We start from the raw sequence: 23,339 nt of genomic DNA, 5'->3' as shown, positions 1-23,339 counted from the left end.
ATCATAAAATACACATCAATTCTTAAACAAGAAACTGAAAAGCACTGAAATATCACTGATCAAAATCACAAATTTCATTATTACAATCATCCTAACAAGACTGATCGAAAATCAAGTACACATATACCAAAATATGACATAACATGACATCACCAAAAAAAAATCACATAATCACTGCAGTCCCATACAAGTAACTGGGAAGCAATCCAAAGACAATTGATCGAAGACTCAAAGGTTACACTAGAAAAGTCACACCATTCACTTCAGTTCTGCCCAAGATAAACTGGAAAGCAATAACACCAACAGATCAAACTCATCAAAGAAGACACGTGACTACATCATAATGGTCAAGTATAAAAGATCGAATACATAACATCATCATATAACAAACTCCCCAAACCTCTGGTAAACATCCTAACTTGGGCAAAGTACTAAGTCAAACCTGCAACCCAAATCATACAATACAACAAACATCATAAAAGTACATAATAATATAGCTCCCATAATTCATTCAATTTTGAAAACACATAAGTTCATTTTTCACTATGGGATTTTTGAGTTTTCATTGTCATTTCCAAATATCATAAATACTAAGTTTTTGATTATATAGAAGAAATAAAAATTTCTATAATATAAATTCGCTTATAAACAAACTGAACTATTTAATAAAATTATGATTTTTATTAAATAAATCACTTCACCCTAGTTTACTATTGAAGTTGATGAAAGATCAACCCCACAACTCCCAAGAATCACCTACATGCAAACACTTGTTACAAAAGAGAAGCAAAAAGCTATGGAGGTAGAAAATGCCAGATTCATGGATGAGACATTCTTGATGAGCAAAAAGGAGATTGCTATTATCAAAAGTGAATGAATAAATTACAAAGAGATCAATTCTTATAAAAGGAGATCAAAACCCTAATAGGGTAAAAACTAGGTTGCATGGTAATAATTAATAAAAGAATTAATTATTATATCCTTAAAGTTTAGCTATAACATCCTCTCTTAAGATAAACTTAGGGAGTAGCTAAAAACCTAGAAACTACTGCTGAAAGTAAATTTGGGTCCTGACAACAAGGCCTGATGAGGTTCCTAAGCACAACGAAACCTTTGTAAAGAGGAGAAATAAAGAAAAACCACATGGGAAAAACCCTACTTTAAAAAGAGATGGAAAGAATTTTCCAGAAGATAGGAACAAAAGATGATCATGAAAAACACCACTGAAGCATGAAACTACAAACATTGCCAAACTATTGATTTGAAGAACCTCCACTGTATAGAACATGGCCAGTTTGAGAAGACTAAGTCCGAAGGGCTGATTAATCGAAGATGGAAGATATCTTCATGGCTTCCAAAATAAGGAATGAAAGAATATATGGTAAATGATCCATCTCACCGAAATGCATAGGTATCCAGCGACTACAATCGCCTAGTACATAGGATCAAATACTAAATACATAGCTCACTCCATCGAACCAAGAAAGTAATAGAACCAACATAACTCCCTTATAATGCGGAGAGGTAAGACATGAACACTGAAATTGAATGCAACATTTCTTGGAGAAAGAAGAACTAGGAACATTGAGAGTGAAAAGAAGTACAAACACCTATAATGGCATGTGTCATCGACACATCATGAGGCTAATGTTGTGGAAGGAACACTCACTTGACAAAGGAAGATGGTGAATATGACCAACATGAAACCCCTCGAGGCACTTTATTATGTAGTGTGAGTACAACAAAACACAAAGATGTACAAGATCCCAAAATGCAAAAGAGTGGCACTTTCTCTTAGTGTGTTTGCAAAAATACTATAAAAGAATGTCGATAAAGATCAAAAGAGACATAAGGCTGATACAACAAATAGTACAACCTATTACAAATCATCTGAAGCAATGAAATCGATCCTTAGACCTGAAACAACCCAGATATCCACCAGAATGCAAAACTGCAAAATATTGAATAGAATGTGCCTGGTGAAGAATTTGGAGAAACAATCAATTTCACTGGAAAGATCTCGGAAAGACCTTTCCAAAAATATAAACAATTCCCAAATTGGAGATCGAATGTTCAAGAAATGTCTCTTGGAGTGCAAAATAAAATTTCTAGCTTTGACTACGTAAATAGGAAATCAAACAGCATCAAAAGTCCAAATAACCTACACCATCATGATGGGCTCAGATAGAGCTTTTTGACGATATAAGATTCATCAAAAAATACCTTCGTATGGCAAAGATATTGGCCCAAAAAACGATGACACCAACACTTGTGGCAGGCGTGCAATTCTGACGTCCTTGCTGTGTCACTTTGCTGATGCAGGCATCCTTTTTGAGAAGATTTAAAAAGGTTTAAAAAAAGCAAAACTCTTTGAAGTCATATTTTTTTAAAAAGAAAATGATTTTTAAAAAAAATCATGAGTTTTTTTCCCATTAAAGCCTTTTGTTTTTGTGATTTATTTTCAAATTAAAAAAATCGTCTCCTTGGAAAGCGTGCCTAAATCTAGTAGCAATTTTTTTGCCTTACCTATCAATTGTGTCCAAAATGGACAAATTTTATATGGAAATAGGGGTTTTGGGGTTCTACAAATCCAACAGTGAGGTCCATTTGGGCTCAAAATGTGCCGAACAAAATGACTTCTCGAGATTCAATACAAAATAACTTTGAAAACTAAAACCCTTTGAAATAAAAAAGGCATAGATCTGAAAGCCAGGAAAAATCTCTCATAAATTGAACAGGGGCATGAAGAGCTGGAGCTTTGATACCATGTTGAAGTTGATGAAAGATCAACCCCACAGCTGCCAAGAATTACCTGCATGCAAACACCTGTTACAGAAGAGAGAAGCAAAAAACTATAGAGGTAGAAAATGCCAGATACATAGGTGAGACATTTTTGATGAGCAAAAAAGAGATTGCTATTATCAAAAGTGAATGAATAAATTACAAAGAGATCAGTCCTTATAAACGAAGATCAAAACCCTAATAGGGTAAAAGCTAGGTTGCATGATAATAATTAATAAAAAAATTAATTATTATGTGTTTAAAGTTTAGCTTAAATAAACTAGAGATAATAAGTGACTTAATAATTAAATCAAAATGATTTAATTAATAAGGCAATATCTTATTACTCTAAAATTTACAACTATCAATTGACTTCACAAATATATTTTAATAATAATTCAATTAAATTTTTTTAATTAATTATTATTAAGATTCAATTCAATACTCTTTAAATTAATAATGATAAAATAATTATAGTATATTGTCAATAAAATAATTTTGTGTCAATTAATTAAATAAGAATCATTATTAACAATAATAATATTACATTCAATATTTAATAACAATTATATAATAATTATTAATAGTTATTAATAGTTATCATAAAATAAAAATAATTTTTAAATAACACATAAAAAACTATTAATAAAATTTAAAAATATTAAAAAAACCAAATGAAAAACACTTACCCCAAATCCCAAGTGGGGTCGCCGCCACGCTTACATTGCGTGCGATTGACTGCTTTGGCAATCTCGGTTGTCGGGGCAATCAAGGACTGCATGATAGCCTTGGTTGCCATCGCAGTCATGCGATGCGGACAAGAAGAGAAGGGGGTGGGGGGTGGTGGCCCCTGTCCACCAAAACAAAATTATATATATTTTTAATAAAACCAAGCTGCCAGTAGAAAGAAGGGAGGAAACAAATTAATTTCTTTTTTTTATAAACAAGACTACCCCACAAAAAATCGCAGAGGTCAGAATAATTAATTTCCATTTTCATTTTGTTTTATAATAAAAACAAACAAAACAATGCCTTCCCAAAAAACTTTGCTATTCCTATTATATATATATTAATAAATTTGCACAATAGATCTGATAGGAGAAGGACAATCAATCAATCAAATTTTTCATTTAAATTTTGATTTCTTTTCCAAACCCTCATCCCAAATATAATAATCCAAATACGAATCGACAATTCATCAAACAAGGGTTTCAAAACTAAATTTCATTTATAGATGTTTCTAAAAAGAAGAACAATAATTCAACAAACAAGGGCTTCAACCCGATTCAAATTCTGAAAACAAATTCATCCAGACACGAAGAAGACATATTTTTAATGCAAGAACTACACCTCAAAACTCACAAGATCCTACCTAGATTTAATGCTAAGCAACGAACACATAAAACATGCAAGAATTTTTCTTCTCTTTCAAAAACCCTCCTTCCGAAAATTGACTCCTCCAACCTATCTATGGAGAAATGAGCTTTGGTTTCCCAATAAAGAGCTTTCCCCAATTTAGGGCTTCGATTGTGTAATCACGCGAAACCCCTTTTTCCTTTATTATTTTATTGTATTTTAATCATGCACAAGCTTTTTGCAATTTAATTAAAATAATCTTTATTAAATTAATGCTTGCTCTCTTTAATAATTCTCGAGATGTTTTTAATGATATATTTATTAATTTAATTAATAACATTATTTAGATTTTATTATTGAAATAAATGTCCTAAATAATTATCAATATATTAAATAAATATAAATACACCAAAATTAGAACTTTAATCAAATTTTTTAAATTTAATTCTTTTATTTAATTAATTTCTCAATTAATTAAATATAATTAAATATTGAATTTTAAAAATTTTTTTCATTAAATTAAATCAATAAATTATGTTTTAACTTGATTTAATTACAATTGAAAATCACACCAGACCCACAAGACTAAATATGATAACTTAATTGAAGACAAAGAACAAAATCAAACTCCACGGTCAGAATCACGAATTCACGTCACATGACGAATTCAGACAGTTCAACAACTTAGATACTTGTTCTACTTTCTAGGAGAATTGGCTTAGGTTAGAATTTGTACTCAAGAATTATCTCCCCACTTATACCATTGAAATATTGCTATAGGTACGGTCATCCTAACAACTCAGGGAAGTCAATACCCGGTACCTGCAATCTGCATAAAATTCACGCATGTACATACTCATATATTCTAAACCAAACATGCAATGGTGGGGAGTGGTGCATCATATAGATCTCGACTAGCAGGTGACTACGACTCCCTCCCTCAACCAAATCAGGAACATCAATTATAAAGTAAAATAGACAAGTACACCATACACATGCAAGTATGGGGTAAGCAACCTTAGAAACTATATATAAATCATTCATCTAACTAAAATCATGAAATAACCGAAAGTCACTAAATGAACATATATATATCATCATTGAAATAATCCTAAAATAACTGAAATAACTAAATAACTCATCACATAAATCAACAGAGTATGCAGTGACATATAATCAAATCTGGTAACCAATTATTGATAATCATAAAACACAATAAAAAAACTAGCCTAAAAGAATCCGGCAATACAACAAAAAAGTAAACTAGGGGTAGGCATTACACGTATTGGTGGAACTTTAAGGTTCATATGCTTGGGACGACGAATGACCAACCTGAAATCATATCAACTTGATCCGTTAATATAATGGTATTTCGGATGTGAATTCTTATCTGGGATCTAAATCTGCTTATTATTACATCATCCATAATTATTTATCTTCAATAAGTATGCATTGTCGTATGATATAGTATTCAATCAATCCATTCTTTAAATTAAACTTATAGGTCATAGCACCTTGACCTGTCTTTGTCTAATTCACCCCAAACCTATTCAAAGATGTCACAATATGTGGATGAACTCTCAGTTAAAAAATAGTCTCCAAGTGCATACTAAATGTGAACTTGCATATCTGTTATAATCTGAATACCACATAACTGTATGAAAGTGCATTTTGGTATGAGTCTAGATCATAAATGTGAATCTATATATCAATTGTGAATTTGCATATTAAATTGAGATTCAGAATATTGGATATGAGAATGCTTATTGGCTATGAATCTTCACTGTCGTCAATGTCAATCTTTATTAATATTTGGCAATTTAAAATGCCCTATCCTTCTATCATTGAGCTTAGCCCATACTTGTACTAGGAATTGCCTCAAAAGTTGTGAAGTGGTTGATCATTACTTACTCTGATGTTCTAAACTTGAAAGTTCACTAAGTATATCTCTTTAACGTTGTGTGGGTGTTGGGGATCATCATCAATATATGATTGTATGTCTTCAACCAATACGTTGACTCATCTTTCTAGAGTGTTAGTTTTCAAACTTGAACAGCTAGGTTTCATTGCAAGACATGAAAAAATGATTTTTTTTGGAAGGGATTCCATTTCTATGCTATAAGAGGGATTAAAATGCAATATGAAAGAAGGCTCAAACGTTATCCAAGTCGTTATATCTCCAAATACACAGGAAACTATTACTAAAATTAATGTGTAAATTGAAGTATGAAGACAAAGAAAGTGCACAAATGCCATTCATTTCACAAAAGAATGTCCTTGTATTATTCATCAAAAGATAGATACAAATGATATTTACAATTAATAGAATGAAATGAAATACTGAAAGAAAATTTCTCTTGCACAATTGGTTGTGAGAGTAACTTTTAAATCTACTAATATCTATCTCTATTCTACAAAAGTGCATAAACATGAAAGAAAGAGTATAGAATGAAGGGGTCATAGGGCACCAGTTATTGTCTGTAATGACTGGTCGTATTGCATTACTGCAATCCTGCTTGCTTGCTGCCCCAAACCGCATTTCCTCCAAATCTCTGAGTCCTGCATCCATAAGAAAGATGTGTTAGATCCAATGGATCTAAGTAATGACGGAAACACCTTACCTTATATGCAAACAAACTATGCTACCATCATATCATGCACTTTTATAAAACAAAAACATATACTAGTATATCAAAGGCATTCATGATCACATCAAATTTTATTGCTAAAATATTTGTTTCTTGTTTAGGATCTTATCTCTCATAGTTACACGGATATAACCATAGGCTCCCATGAGGGTTATTGAGCTCGGGTAAGTGAGGCGAGTAATGGGCAGGGTGAATCTCTAAATACACTTCTATCAAAACCTGGAAACAGTGATACCGATAAACCTTCATTAACTCAAAGGCTAGCTGAAAATGTACCGGTTTGGCTCTAAGTCTAGTTGTACTTCTTTATGGAAAAACTTTACAATTAGGGCACAAAGACTCCTAAAAGTAAGAAGAAAATATAAGCTACAGACAAAGCTTCTAGCTATACACTTCCACAATTGCTCCTAGTCAAAGCTTTGACTCCAATTGCTTCTTAACTCTTTTTGATTCAATTCACAAGATACAATTATCAAGAACACAAGATAACATGAATCAAAGATAACTTAGATGAATTATAGACAAAGCTTATAATTCATGCAAGCAAAAATCTCACTTAATCAAAGTTAAGTCTTGAATACTCTTTTGTATTCATTTTTTCTCAAAATAGTGCTTACACAAACAAAGTTCTACTGGCACAATTTTTCAAGAGCTCTCTTGCATAAAGATAATGGTGATTTTACAATGAGGGGGCACTCTTTTATATAGGCACAAGAGTTGAGAAAAGTTGGAGGAAAAAGTGGGAGCAACTCAACCAACTTTGACTTAGTCTAACTATAGGAGAAAATAAAGGGTTACAGGAATCTGCACATGCAACTCACATTATATCATTTTACATACATGTAACTCACATTACATGTAATTACCCTTTTTCATGTAATGCATCCTTTTCAACTACTAACATAAAATAAAAGCTAAAACAACAATCATACAGATTGTTTTTCAGTGCCTTGATTTTGACAATGATGTCACACATTGTGGGAAGATCACCAATTTCCATGGTCTTCGATATGGCTTCTACTTTCATTGCATTTGCATATGTTGATTGCACAATTTTGGAATTTGCTGTTGTAGTATCTAACAAGTGTTTCTTCAAGGATTTATACAAGACAAACTTGTTCATTGTATGCAGTGAACATGAGTGTAAGCTCTTTTCATTTGTGAGTTCATCTCACGATAGTCAAAGTCAAATCTGGCCTTGAACTTCTTCAAGGTGATCAAATGCAACTCTGCTTCCATGTTATTTGCTTTAGGTACATAAATGATTGAATAGTTGCCAATAGCCAAAGGTTTAGCTGAGGTAATGCCGAAACTATGTCTATGCATAACATGCTGATCACTCTGCATATCCATGAGTTGTATACCTAGCTCCATCAAGATGATTCGATTTGTAGCAAACCTAGGTAAGGTATACGGCTTGCCTTTGAAATAGCCAACTCTCAAGTATGTGAAAGTTGGAAACAAAATGAAAATACAGCCGTATTGGTTCACCTTTTCCCATGCCGCATCAGATACTCTTTTGGCAGATAACTGTTTATTGAATAAGTACTGGAAATGTCCAAAGAAGGTATCTTGAACTCTTTTACAATGAAATTTACTATTTGCCAAAGTGATTTGGTTATAGTAATCTCAAATAGGAACTTGAAGAGAATCTCCCTTGGTTGATAGACTAGAGAAAGATCCCATGGCAGAAGCAATATAAACAAGGTAAGAGTTCATGTAGAAGGGTGGTGAAGTTCCCACGTTGCCTATCTGCTGACAAAGTGCAATGTTGATGAGCTCTCCCCAAAAGATGTGTTCTCTATTCTCCATGATTTGAAACATGATCTTATACATCCATGGCTTGAAATCAGTAGAATCTTTAAGGCTACAAATTCTGCCGAGAAGGATGATGAGATCCTTATATTCTTGTTTAAAGTTAGACTGATGAACGGTCTTTGGCTATCTGGAAAAGTATTTTCTTTTATTGCCTAACCAGTAAAGGTCGACATACTTCTGATAATCATCCTTTTGCCGATTCCAACGTGTTGAAGATGATTTCTTGGTTAAATCTACACATTTTTCTTTATGTGGAACTTTGAAGGTATATTCAATAACCTCAGGATCAAGGCTAATGATAATCTTGTTGTCAGCATCTTTGATAGTCGTCTTTGGAGTAAACCGCCATGCACATCTGAAAACAAAATCAGATTCTATGGCTACCATAGGAAATGTAGACACTAGGTGAATGTTACTTCTCCTGACATGCTTCATTTCATGGCTAGTTGTAGCTTCAACTCTTTGGAAAAAATTAGCCAATCCACATAACCAATCTTTGTGTCCATCACGTTATCTAGAATAGATATGATAGATGAGGGAGCTACATGAGTTAACTCTTTATCATACTGATATTTCATTTTTCCTTTGGGTTTTGATGGTGAGGACATTTCTTGTGCTTGTACTACAACACAAAAATCCCAAAACATAAATAAATCATCAGATGGAATCGCCATACAAGTTGATTTGTGATCAACAAAGATTTGGAAACAAATTGGAGACCTGGTAGATCCAATGAAATGATCTCAAAGAAATCATATGCATATGAAATGGATGAAAATGAAATGAATAGAAAGCAGAATAAAGTGTTATGAAGGTGGAAGAATGGAAGATAGAATGAAATGAGAATGTGTGAAGGTGAAATGCATGGGAATGTGTGCAAATAAAGATTGTTGATTTCAAACGTGACTTAGGGTTTTCAAGGCATTATTGCATGAAGAATGAGTATATGTAAGTGCAACATGTAATGGGAGATAAAAGGTGAGATGAGATGTGAATGCGGGTGGAGGATGCACTTCACATGTAAGTGCTAATGGAGGAATGGAAAGCATGGAAATGAGAAAAAATATGTATTTGCTCATGGAGGTGCAAATGTATATGGAGGGATGGAAATGGAAAATGGAAGAAGGATAATGAGTTTTATAGTCACTTTTGGTGAAATGGGGAAGTCAAAGTATATGGGAGATAAAAATGACATCTTTTTGACTTTTCAAAAAGTAACTTTTAATCAAAATTGGACCTTTTCGATGCAATTACACGTAAGGCATTTCGTGTAATCGTGTTGTGTGAATGGAAGCGAAAAGTGAGATGAGTGAAAATGAAAATGGAAAATGAGATTACATGCATGTGTGGATGGTGAATGAGATGGAAAACATGTAATCACATTTGTCGAATGAGAGGTGAGGTGTTGTGACATGTGTGGATGGTGAATGAGATGGAAAACATGTAATCACATTTGTCGAATGAGAGGTGAAGTGTTGTGACATGGAAACGGAATGTGGAACGTGATGATGCTTTCGCATGAAGTGAAGCAACAACAAGTTCTTGGAAAAGAACTTGTGACTTCTCCAAAGTGGAGAAAATCGGAAAGCAAACAAAAAACAGGAAAAAACAAAGAAAAACGTACCTTTGGAAAGTGACTCAAACAAGCCAAGAAGCAAAACACTTCAATACTCAAATTCGAAATTGGAATTTGGGAAAGAACCAAAAAACATGAAAATGAACAAAATCTTCATTTTTTAAAGGAAAAATGCACTTTTCATAGCATAGATTTCAACAAGTGGCAATCATCAAGCAATTATGTACATAAAATCGACAAGAAAGCACAAATTAAATAGCAAGAAAGAAGTCCACTTACATGATGATCAAATGCCAAAAATGAAGGGAAAAGATGCTCCAATGTTGGAAAATTCTCCAATAATGTTTGAATCTTTTAACCTTATACAAATTCGAATGGGAGAGAGCAGCAAACAAGGGATAGTTGTTAAAAGATGCCAAAACGTGCCCTACAATTGCTTCAAGATCCAACGTTTTGAAATACATGTGCTTGGGACATTTTTAGCGAAAAACCTTTTTCACCATGGTGCATGAGCAAATCAATTGGGTGTTTAAACCTCAAATCATGCATCAACATGCAATGCAATCACCTAATAAAGCTAAATCGATTTGGATTGGAGCAAAAACATGGATAAAAAATTGAGTTATTTGCTGATTTCTTAAAAAATTTACCCTAGATTGGAGCTTCCAAAAATATTTTTGAGCTTCTTAGATCCATTTTGAATGCAAGAAAACTCATTGCTAATAAAAAACGCCTCCAATGGAAAAAAATTCCAGGCAAATCCATCAAGAAAATCTCCATTTATGATTAAAATCAGGCTTTTGGAGGGCAAAGACATGTAGTTCTTCAAAATCAGACTTTTTGGAGGCCAGGACACATGTTAAAACATTCTTCAGTTTAAAATCAGACCTTTTAGATTCAATAACATATTTTAAAATGTGCAAACAAGGCAAATTGGACCTTTTTGGGTCAATAGCATATTTTAAAATGTGCAAGGAAGCAAAATCTCACCTTTTGGAGGAGGATGCACGTTTTAAGTTGCATCTCACATTTTGGATGTAAACACATAAAAGCTCAACTTTTGATGTAGTGACATAAAAAAGGTCCACTTATAATAGACTTTTGATGTAATGACATCAAAAAGGTTCACCAAGTTGAACTTTATATGCAGTGACATGTAAAATGTCCATTTTTGATGGATTTTACATGTAATTGCATATAAAATGCACACTTTTGATAACTTAAAGTCATTTAATTCACTTAAATTTATAAAAATGTTACTAAATGGGTCATAAACAATATTTGTCTATCATATTAAAAAATATAACATATAAACAATATTTTAGAAGTAACATTTAAATAAGCATTTGATTTAAAATTCAAAAATTAAACTGGAACTATATAGTTATCTAGTCACTTTAAGTGAAAAATTAAGAAGTAACTCAACTTAAAATTATAACATAAAGTGTACTATAGTCACTTTAAGTGAAAAATTTAAAGTTAAAGTAACTTAAAAACATAACAAAAAGTGAATATAAGTTGTATTTATCAAAAAGTGAAAGTCAAATTAAAAATATAACATCATATTTTTAATTTGTGTTGTTGCACCAAAAAGGTCCACTTTTGAGGCACTAAAACGGGCGTATCTCTTGACCAACATCTCTAATTGCGCTCTAGGTTCGACTGAAGCAAAGGGAAAAGCGAAAGGCATGACATGAGCAAAACCAAATGACTAAAAACCAACAAGCACAAACTCAAAAGTAAAGAAAAGATGATGAAGGTTTTAAAAATCAAGCAAAGGCTCAACAGAAAGCAAAATGAAAAAGTCTTGACGAAGGCCTCTAGTAAAATGATTTGATATACGAATTGAAATGGATGGATCAATCAACATTAAGCAATTGAATATCAAATTTAAGCAGAGTAACGAGAATTGCGCTAAAATCGCGTGAATCGCCGATTCAGCGATCAGATTCATGCACGCCGATTTTTTTGGTGTCAAAAATCGTGATCGGCGATTTCATCGGGTGAATCGCCTGAATCGCATGTATCGGCGATTAACTCAAAATCGCCTGAATCGCCATTAGAAATCGCCAAAAATCGGCTGGTAGCAGCAAGCATGTTTAGTTGGAAATAATAAAAAAATCACTTATGTTTTTTGCTTTCTTTTATACCTTTCCTCTTTGTTATAACCCTAAAGGGCCTTCTAATTGTTAAGCATGACTAGAAGAGAGGAGAAGAGAAAAGAAGAACCATAGGTTATTAAAAAAAAAAAAAAAAAAAAACGACGACAAATAAAAAGTGTTTAGAATGCATAACGGATGATGCCCAAGGGAAGGGAAAGACATAATCAGGTAGTAAAACATTAGCGATTCCCAAAAAGAGTGTGGGATCAGAAGAAAATCACAAAAACATTATGTTCCATGTAGTTTTGTGTGAGTTTCAGAGTGCTAATTTGGTCTTGGCGGCGGGGGCGCTGCCCCTCGACCTCGCCCTGTATCGCGACAAGGAGCGCGCCTGGGGTGCTACCCCAGGACCCCGCGAGGGCGCTGCCCCTCGACCCCGCTGGGGTTGTTGCCCCCTAGACCCCCAGTCGCTGCAGTTATTAGTCGTGGGAAGTCTGACCAGTTGATGAGACCTGAAGCTGTTGTAGGCATGGAGTGTCTGTGGTGGAGAGAACAACAGAGCAAGCCTTTCGAGAGGGGTGATATGCTTTGAAGCACTTGGAGTAGGTGTTGGATGTGAAGTTGTCTTATAAAAACTCTTTACCCCATGTGGTAAACACAAACTTCCATGTTTATATATGTTAAGTTTCAACTTCTATTTGATGATGTTATAGTGTATTTAAGTTATATTCAATAAAGGGTGCATGAGATAAGTCTTAAATTGTTAAAATCTCTACATTTAAAGGGTATTTTCAAATTTTCCGATTCATCACCGATTCACCCTCGATTCACGATTTGATTCGGCCATGCCGATTCCGATACGGTTCCGATTCTCGTTACTTTGAATTTAAGCTTAGAGAAATGCGAAACTAGCTTGAAAAAGTTTCGTGTTGTTACCAACATTTTGTGGTGACAAAATGCAGGATAACATGACAAAACCAAAAAACCGAAATAAAACAAACACAAACTCAAAAACACGAAAAATGACATTGAAAGCTTCAAAAATCAAGCAAAGGCTCAATGAAAGGAAAAATGAAAAAAAAACTCGACGAAAGCATTCAGGAAAAGGATTCAATATACCAATTGGAGTCGATTGATTGATGAATGTTAGTCAATTAAATAATGATCTAATCTTAGAGAAATGCGAAACTAAGTTGAAAATGTTTTGTATTATTACCTACATTTTGTGGTGACAAAATGCAAGACAAGGGCATCAAAAGTTTGACTTTCTATGTGCTTGTAAGTTTTCTCCTTGTCTCTCTATCATCCATCTTGACCATGGACCATAAATTATTAATCAGATTTCAATTCATTTAAGGGCATCAAAAGTTAAACTTTCTTTGTGCTAGTAAGTTTAAATTGGAATAAAAAATGGGTTCCAAACATTAATGAAGCCTGAAGAAGAGTTATAAAAAACATGCACAAACTGACGTTCAGCTATGAGATGCTTACTTATAAATAAGATACACTTTGCTGGGTATGACTGAGATTTGATAACTGTATTTAATTTCAATCTTGAACATTGTTTTGACTTAGTCAAAATTGAACAGGTGAAGGAAAATTTCAATTTAGTCTTTGAATTTTCTTTCACCATAATGAATTTTCTATAGATAAATGCAAAGATATATTTAGATTTATGCCCTTATCTTTATTCTTGGAATTAATCATAGATTGCAGTTTGGGATGCAAATCTTATAACCCCACACAAGCGCATGGGAAATGTGGGCATCAAGTTGGAATCATTGTGTGATGGTGAGTGCAGTTTACTTTTGAACTTTTAAAATATTCTTTGGATTTAATTGTTGTATGATGTGTTCTTTGATTTAAATTTTTAATCTGGTTGAAATATTTATTTATCAGTTTGAGTGAGAAAATTAGTAATTAAAGACACTCGGACAGCCTGTTAAGTATCCTGACTTAAAACGTTTGCATCCTATGGTGATAAAGAACAGAAAAAACTGTAACTAACATCCTGAAATAGATCTTATAATGCATAGAAAATATAACATTAGAGAAAGTATAAGACGGAGTATAGATGCAATAAGACTGTTAAAAACCCTAGCACACAAAGTAACATTAAAACAATTGGGGACTAGCTAACTCATGTACTAACTGTTATCTCAAGACTCTATTTTGGAGTGCTTGGGAGTTTCAGGCACTTCTCTAGGGATGATTTCTCATTCTTCCATCCCTAGCGACAATGGTGAATCTCCTTGTTATCCTTGGGATGTTTCAGACTCTCTTGGTGCTAGTCTTGGGACCTTTTCTTTTCCGTTTATGCTTTTTGCCAAATGGAAGTACCCCTGCATCTTCACGGCATTGAATAGCATTTCAGGTTTGCATGTACCCTTATGAAACCCATCTTTCTTTCTTTTGTCAGATCTTTTGTCATTTGGCTCTTGAATCCTTGGTTGTGTGCCAATATGATCAATTATGGTTTCCCAAGTCAGTTTTCAAAGGCATTTTATCAGGATTTATAAACTTCAACTAATAATTTTTGCAAGATGTTCAAGGTCTTGGCCTTTTTCCTGTAGTCACTTTACAAGGGAATTCTATTAGGCAAAATTGAAAGACTCGGACTTGGCAATATTTTGGCCGGCCTAAAATTTTGAAAATCTCAGAATCGCCAAAATCATGGCGAAAGAATTGACATTTTTATTGAACATTTTAAAATATACAGTGTCTTAAAATATTCTTTAAAAAAAACACATATACACCAAACTTGAGGAAATAATGACTAGGGACAGAGGCTGCAGCACTAACGAGCAGGGATGTAGCAACACCGAGCAAACAAAACTGACAAAATTCCTCAAAAGTAAAAGAACCCCCAAAAAAATGACGGAAACCTAAAGACATAAATTATTTTAACATAAGTATTTTATTTTGTACTTTAGTGGTGATACATTGACATAAATTGCACAAATTTTGGTGAGTTTCAGCAGATATTATTGTGGTGCGATAATGAATAGATCAGAGCAGATATTAACTCTCCAATTATATCTTTCAGCTTCCTGCAGTGCGATACATCACTCTACAACCTATATTTAATATAGTGCAGGGATTTTCAACACTACAATAAGGAGTCTTGGCCTTTTACTTGACACATCAACTTGTAAGAAATCTCATTGCATTCTGATATCATTGTTGTCACAATGAGTTTAAATGCAAGAGATGCCTCTCTCATATTTAGTTTTTATGCCAATTCTTTGTATTAATGTCTAGCTGCTGTAGGTGCATATTTACATCGTGGGCATCATTTTTATGGATTGAAAAGACATAAACAATTGCATTTGCATTATTGTTCTTTGCATAGACATCTTTAACTATTTAAAGGCATTTGAATCACATCTGACATCCTTTTAAGCAATCATTATGAGACTGAAACATTCAAACAAGCAAAGAGGCTGTTTGCAAAGTGTTTGATGAAATTTCTTGAGCCTCTAATCAACATTTTGATGTTATAATTGGCAAGGTATCTTTTAGTGGTATAGGAGCTTTGATCCTGCTAGCTTGTAAGGTGAGTTCAAGTTGTGTATGCTTCAAATGGACTGATTTCCAGTTTGGGCAGTGCGATAGGTCTTCATGGCAGGGTTGTTCAGTGATAGAGAAGGATGGAAAGAAGTGTTACAAATGCAACATAAGATCAACTGTAATCTACAAAAACTTAATTACACAATGACTAGGAAATTTGGGTATGCTAGCGGTTTGTCTCCATCTAATAGAACAACTAAGAGTCTTCATGTTTTACCAACAAATCAAATCTCACTAGACCGAAGAACGATTTTGTAGATTCCTTCCCTGTCTCCACTCTGCAATCCTCAGCTTCGTAATAGACAATTACCTCAACATTTACTCATATAAATGCTAAAATGACTAAGGATGCAATTCACAAGCATGACATCTAATTTGTTTGTGGGAAGTCAATTGCCAAAATGAGGGCTTTTTGACAAATTAAGTAATTTAATGCCTTTTCCACACCATGAACTGACCTTTCAATTATTACATCCCATAAAGAGCTTTTCAACTTATGGCCAAGCTAGAATATTCTCCTCCTATGCATATTTCTTAGACTGTGTTTGTAATGATTACATAGGCGATGTTAATAAGAGTTAACATTGAACATTAGACCTTCTAAATGTGGGTTCACTAGTTCAATTTCACTAAAATCTTCTTAGTGTCAGACCCAAACAACGGCAAACAAAGACTTCAGCCGCATGAACTAACAACACTCATTTGGAACCACCCAACTTGAACCTTGAACCTTGAACTTGACAAAATGAATACAAAGTTCAAGTTCAATCCAACTCAAGATTCTTCACCTTTTTGCCAATAGGAAAGGACAAGTGTTATGTGCTAATGAGGATTGAACTCGGAACTCATGAACTTAAAGGGTTCAAAGGGAAGGTTGAATTCAACGGAAATAGTATTACAAGTGATTTCTCAATCGACTTAAAATAGTGATGCCAGAGTCACATGGGGAATCAACCAAAAATTAACAAGGGAAATAAAGACCTGAAAAAAAGATGGGGCTAACAAGCTGCAAAAGCTTCTTCTTTGGCTAAACTTGGAATCAACTCTTTTGTTGTGATAATCAAAGTGGAAAGAATGCTTTCCTTGCTAAGAGGGAGTCTCTATTGAGAGAGAATCTCAACTTCAGTAATTTTGCACAAGTTTTTAATGAGTTCTTATACATGTGGGAGAAGTTTCTCTTCCCTTAGCTTCTCAAAGACTACGAATATGCAAAAAATTAATCAAAAGTTGATCAAATAATCAAAAGTTTCTCTTCCCTTAACTTCTCAAAGACTACTAATATGCAACAAATGTTCATCTAGAGCCCTATTGAAAATCAAAATATCATCTAAATAATACTTCATTCACAAATTTTATAAAGGTGCTCAGTGCATTGGTTAGTCCAAAGGGAATGACTAACCACTCATATAGACCTTCCTTGGTCTTGAATGCAGTCTACCATTCATTGCCCTCTCTGATATGTATCTGGTGATAGCCACTCTTAAGGTCTGTCTTCGTGATGTATTGAGCTCCACTCAAGAAGTCCATAAGATTATCCATGCTTGGCAGGGGAAACTTGTATTTGATGGTTATCTTGTTTATGGCCCTAGAGTCTATGATTTTGTACACATCCTCCACACTCCATCCTTCTTTGGTGCTAGTATTGTTGGCACTGCACATGGACTAAGGCTCTCCTGAATTAATCCTTTCTTAATAGTTCTTGAACTTGTCTATTCAACTCCTTTGTCTTAGTAGGAGTTATCCTACAAGTAACCTTGTTAGGCAAACTGGCTCTAGGAACTAAATCTTTTTGATGACTGATTTTCCTAATTGGTGACAATACATTATCAGATACAATATCTTCAAACTCATTTAGCAGACTTGTAAACTCTGCTAAAACTTCTCCATTACCTTCTTTATCCACCCTAGTGATTGAGGCATAACATATGTATTGATGTTTCATACCATCCAAAAATTTTCTTCCATCAAGAAGACATACCCTAGCTCTCCCACATACCTTTTATTCTTTCTTCATTAGGGGTTTTGAGCTTGTGAGGAACTCCATCCTTTGTCAGAGGATAGGCATTTGCATGACCATTATGTACAATACGCCTTGATGAGAGTATTGTCATTGATGTTAAAGCCAGTTAGGGAGAATGATGGAATTATTGTCATTGATGTCAAAAATGAACAAACTAAGTGCGGACACCATTAATGCCAAGGGTACAATGAAACAAATAATAAGTTTAATGTGAAAGGGTTTATAGATTAACAAAGGTGAAAGGAAAAGGAAACAACCATTATCAACATCTGATATCAAAAACAAAGAGAAGGGAACATATGATAAGGATAAATAGAAATGAGCTGGAAGCCAATCTACAATCATACTTTTTGACTTGTCAGTTATATTTATATACATGCAGATATGCAGATGTAAAAGAGGAATTCAAGCTATTGCCCTAAAGAAATTTGTGTGATTTCACATATGTGAAAGAAAATAAGGATAGACACTATATTACACAAACAGGATATTTAATATCAGTAATATACATGCAATGAACATCAATATGCACAAGGAAGACAGACAGAATAAAAAGAGGAAATAAGCATCCACGTCAGCTATAAGAGTTAATGTGGATTTGGTGTTACTAAATGAGTGACTACAGGAAATAACAAGTAATAGCTTGTAGCAGATAAAACAAAAAGAAGAAAATGACATATTAGAAGACGACAGTGACAATGAAAGCAACAGCTATGAGTTGTGAGATAAATATTAGCTTGGGAAATATGGCAAAGGCTCATGAAGTATCATCGTCTAGATAGTCTACACTCAGGTGACAAACCACAATAATAAGTATGCATCTTTCGTATGACATTGAGTGAGTTATCTGTAGCAGTGAGTATGTGACACTGTTACATAAGACATTCAGATTTATATTCATTCTAGAAGGCATTCACACAGTTGGGTATTGTGGCAAAAAACTCAAAAAAACCATCACTCAACCATCATTTTGATGGGAACCATGAAATTTATAAATATACATGGTTTGAACAGTAAATTGGAGCGGACAATTATAATGTAATTCAAGGACATGTATATATTGAGCAGTATTCAAGGAAGTGATGGAATGATTCAGGTGAGGACAAAATCTAACAATCTAGAGATCACGTCAGACGGAGTTAAAAATAAAAATAAACAAGTTTGATATCTGCATGCGTTGTTTGAAATTGAGCTATAAAGTGTGACGGAAACCATGACTTTTAATCCATACCTATGAGAAAGACACGGCATTTGGTATATATGTATATATATTTGTTACATGAGGATTGTGTGAATAAAGTCCGTCCACTAGCAAGCATCGAGTATGAGATTTGCTAAAAGAAACGATTGCAGATTAAGTCAAGAAATGATAAAGATAAGTCCCTAAAATTATCATGTCTAAACACCAAAGTCATTGTGAGTTACTATAATGAGTCAGTTTTATATACTGGCAGCTGCGATTATATTTAATATAATGAGTCCGATAAAAGATATCCGGCAGGTATGTTTGACAGAGCAGTTAAAATAGAACAGTAATACATTATTTTATAGACAGCGATAAAATTTGGTGACGATACATATTCTACAGAACAGAGACAAGTGAAAACCACCCCAGTATAGTTTAATTATTGATTGTGGTGACACATAGTTGAATAGTATAAAGTGGTGATCTATGTGTTTTACAAAGGAGATATTAAAAGGTCTTCAAATAATCAAGCAATTAGAAACAGAGATCAAACAGCATACAACCACCAGCGTATGAAGTTGATATAAACTGCAGAAGTTGTTTATACACGACAAAAACAAAAAGGCCCATGACAAAATATCTTGCAGAAATATATGTTGCGAGGGGATGATATTGTTGAAACAATTATAATATTTATAAAGGTATACAGTCATAGAAGATGCAGCTATTAGAGATAATATTGATTGAATCATTATATAATTAATATTAATTATATGTGGAAGAAGTGTGATTCAGTTTTGAAGAGAAGTATCTTTTTAAATTGAAAATTCATTTTCCTACAGCTAACATATAATAACATATAAATAAGAAAATATATTATTTGGAAAAGAAAGAAAGAGGATATAAAAAGGAATATAAGTGTAGATTCAAAGCAAGGAGCGGTGAAGTAGCAAAGTGGAGGTGTATAAGATAGAAGTAGAAGATAAGATAATGATATTAATGTCCAACAAGAGACCAACAAGGGTCCAAGGGACCACAAGATACAATAGTGCACAAAAGAGAAAACCAGCAGGAGCACCAAACGGTGTCCAAGAAGGAACAAACAAGAAAGAAACTAAAGGGAACAACAACAAACCAGAGAAGGACTAGGTATCCTTTCTCGGTAAACAGAAATCTAGCACCAGAGGATAAGGCCCTAGACAAGCAAGGGTCTGGGCCCGTCTTTGAGAAACATTGGAGATAGGATGCTGCCATCTAAGGAATCCATGTTGAGGTCTAACTGATTTGGTGTACCTAGAGACGGGTGTAGCAAGCGACCACTTCATGCCTATGGAGTGAATTGAAATTTCTGAAAAATAAGAAGACTGGTATAGAAAGAGGAAAAAATAAAATGAAATATATATATAATGATAATCAGATTTAAAATCTGATTTATATATATACATCAAAGTGGACTGTATATATATATATATATATATATATGTAAATGAAATTTTAGGGGTTGCCTTGGAACCTATTGAAGAATACTGAAGAAATGGTAAATGTGTATACATAAAAGAAGAATCAGATAGTTTTAAGAATTGTTTATGGAAGACTAGTGATAATACGTATAAGAGTTTGAGGAAGGCAATAAAACAACATCCATCATTAGTTGAGTTGACAACATTATCAAGGTGGAAGAGAAGTTTGTGTGCTGTGGGTTGATGCTCATGAAAACACAATGGGCAGTTGGTGCTTCCAATAGGTTGGTGCCTATGAAGTCTAGAGTTGGAGCTTCTAGTGAGTTAGTGCTCATAGACATAGGGGTTGGAGCCTCTAGTAGGTCATAGCCTTCAAAAAATTGTAAAAGAACAGTTTTATATGAAAGCATTTATTTGCCATGGTTTTCTCCCACATTAGGTTTCCATGTAAATCTTTGTGTTATTGTGTTCATTTGCATAATTTTCTAATTCAATTATTGTGGCAATTGCTTGGATAAGTGTTTTAAACTGTGAAAGTTGTTATTATACTAATTCATTCCTTGTCCCCTCTCAGTATAATCATTGGCTCTTCATGCCTGTCCTACTACCATGACCTTTTGACAACGTATGACATGCATCCATTGGTTTGATGTCACATAGTACCTCATCGTGGTACCTTCCAATCTTGAACTTCACCAAGTATTGTTTATTGGCTAGGACCTTGTGGTTATCCCACACCCAAGCAATCCAGTATGGATGTGGGTGTTTTCTCTCTCGTGAGCTTTAACTTCGTGACCATCTCCTCTAAAACCAAATTTTTAGTGTTCCCACCATCAATAATCACATCACAACATTTACCCAGGTCACACTTGCACTTGTTATGAAAATGTCCTCCTTTGTTCAGGTTCATTCTCACCACTCAGCGAGACTCTTCTATTAACTAGGACCTCTCTTTCAGCATCTTCTGAATGTGATGACTTGGCATCTTCATCCACATTAGCAACCCTTGCCTTCCCTTAAGCTCTCCTATCTGTTCTTTCTTGGCGTTGATGACATTCATAAGCTCGATGGCCTTCTTCTCCAGATTGAGAACATGTTCCCCGGAAGTTTCCTCTTCCTAGACCTTGTCCTCTTCCTTTGCGTCTTCCTCATTTGCCTCCATAATTTTGATCACTGTAGCAGTTGAAACTCTCATTCCTATGATTTGGGCTAGTACCCACATCTTCATTTTTCTCCTGGTCCTCATTTCAACCAACAAAGGCCTTGCCATTGCCCCTTCTCCTTGGTCTCACCCTTAGTGCTTTCCATTAAACCTCTTGTTTAGCTTCTACTCAACCCTCAAGAAAAACCGGTATGCCTCTTCAGTGCTGGTCATTTTGACTAGACTTAGCTCCTCCTATATGCTTGGTCTTAACCCATTAAGATAATGAACGACCTTCTCCTTGTTATCTTCTGCGTGCCCTGTTTTGATGAGGACTCTGTAGAACTCCTCTATATATGCCTAGACATATTTTCCCGCTTGCTTTAACCCTTGCATCTTCTTAAATAAATCAAGCTCATAGTCAATAGAAATGAACTGCTTCTTTAGTTTGTCCACCATCTGATCCTACCTTGTGATTGTCTCCTATCATGTTCTATTTCCTTTCAATTGAATCTCTTGTAGCCATATTTTCACATGTCCCTTGAGTCTAGCCTTCACAAACTTGACCCTATTAGGATCCTCAATATTTCCATAGTCAAAATATTCCTCCAATTCATTGATCCAGTCAATCAACTCCTCTACGTTAACATTTTTCGATAATGTGGGGACCTCAATCTTAGATCTTTTCCTAGTCTTGGAAATGGCCTTGAAAAGCCTTTCTTCCTCTCGGTTCAGAACTTCACCTTCTTCTTCTTGCTCAACATTTCCTTCTTCGATTTCATCCTCAATATCATCTCTTACGAAAAGATTCATGCTTTTGCAAGTCTCTTATTGCAATGCTTGCACGTCTTTGGAGGGCTTTAACCTCAAGGGGAACACCTCCGACTGCCCCACCACGTTCCCTTCATGGAGGCATTTTCTCACTCTCACAACCTACAACCATAGTCCTAATGCAAATTGCCTCATAGTTGGCAATTTGTCTACACACTCAGGAACTTCCATTTTGGTACCACTTGATGAGGGCACAACTTGAGACAAAAATGAGCACTATAAAAAAATAAATTCTATTATCCAAATAAGAAGCAACTACAAATGCATTTCTTGTGCGCTGCAATATTAGTAGATTCTAGAGCAAAACCCTTCTCATAGTACCTTCTCCCAAACTCCACCAAAACTATCTTTACACTTCAAGGATGGGCCTTAAATAGTCTATCTTAGGTTAAGGGTTAGGAATAGAATTTATATTTTGACATGTGGCGGTCAGCAGCAAAACAAAGGTTCTAGAATTCAAATTAGAAGTCAATTAAAAAATAGAAGGTTCTAAAAAAAGTATTCAAACTTCTAGGAAGCATAACTTTTGGTCTGAGACTACGATTGATGAACCATTTACATTTTTAGAAAGTTCTTTGAGTAGTCTGCAGCCCTTGGGAGCACTTGTAAATGATCCCCAAATTTGGGGTCGTACAAGGCCGTTTAGTGCCTTAAATCTAACTCTGAAGCATTTCTAGGTCTTTGAGATACTTAAAACTGAAATAACTTTCAAACCATGAAACCTTTTGACTTGATTCTTTTTGTAGAGCCCTTGAAATTTCAATTACAACCTTCCCTCCAACTCACAACCTCTAATTCTTCATAATTATGTCTTGCCAAAACAAAACCCATTTTTTGCATTTGCATGTAT

The 23,339-nt window shown here is 34.3% G+C and overlaps 1 protein-coding gene across 3 annotated transcripts in view; it reads left to right on the top strand.

Moving 5' to 3' along the window:
• LOC149554544 (putative triglyceride lipase) overlaps window positions 1-23,339 on the top strand; it is a 329,392-nt gene that overhangs the window by 96,178 nt on the left and 209,875 nt on the right. For all 3 annotated transcript variants that reach the window (XR_016364383.1, XM_089828589.1, XM_089828587.1), the window contains exon 6: window positions 13,991-14,072. Coding sequence is in view for 2 of the 3 variants with exons in the window: in XM_089828589.1 (XP_089684715.1) it covers window positions 13,991-14,072 (82 nt within the window). In the remaining variant the exon portion in view is untranslated. The remainder of the gene's footprint in view (window positions 1-13,990; window positions 14,073-23,339) is intronic.

The sequence above is a fragment of the Cupressus sempervirens genome, chromosome 5, assembly GCF_028749045.1.
Source record: "Cupressus sempervirens isolate cs-2001-9-10 chromosome 5, ASM2874904v1, whole genome shotgun sequence".
Classification (NCBI taxonomy): domain Eukaryota; kingdom Viridiplantae; phylum Streptophyta; class Pinopsida; order Cupressales; family Cupressaceae; genus Cupressus; species Cupressus sempervirens.
This window is presented reverse-complemented; position numbering and strand designations above follow the sequence as displayed.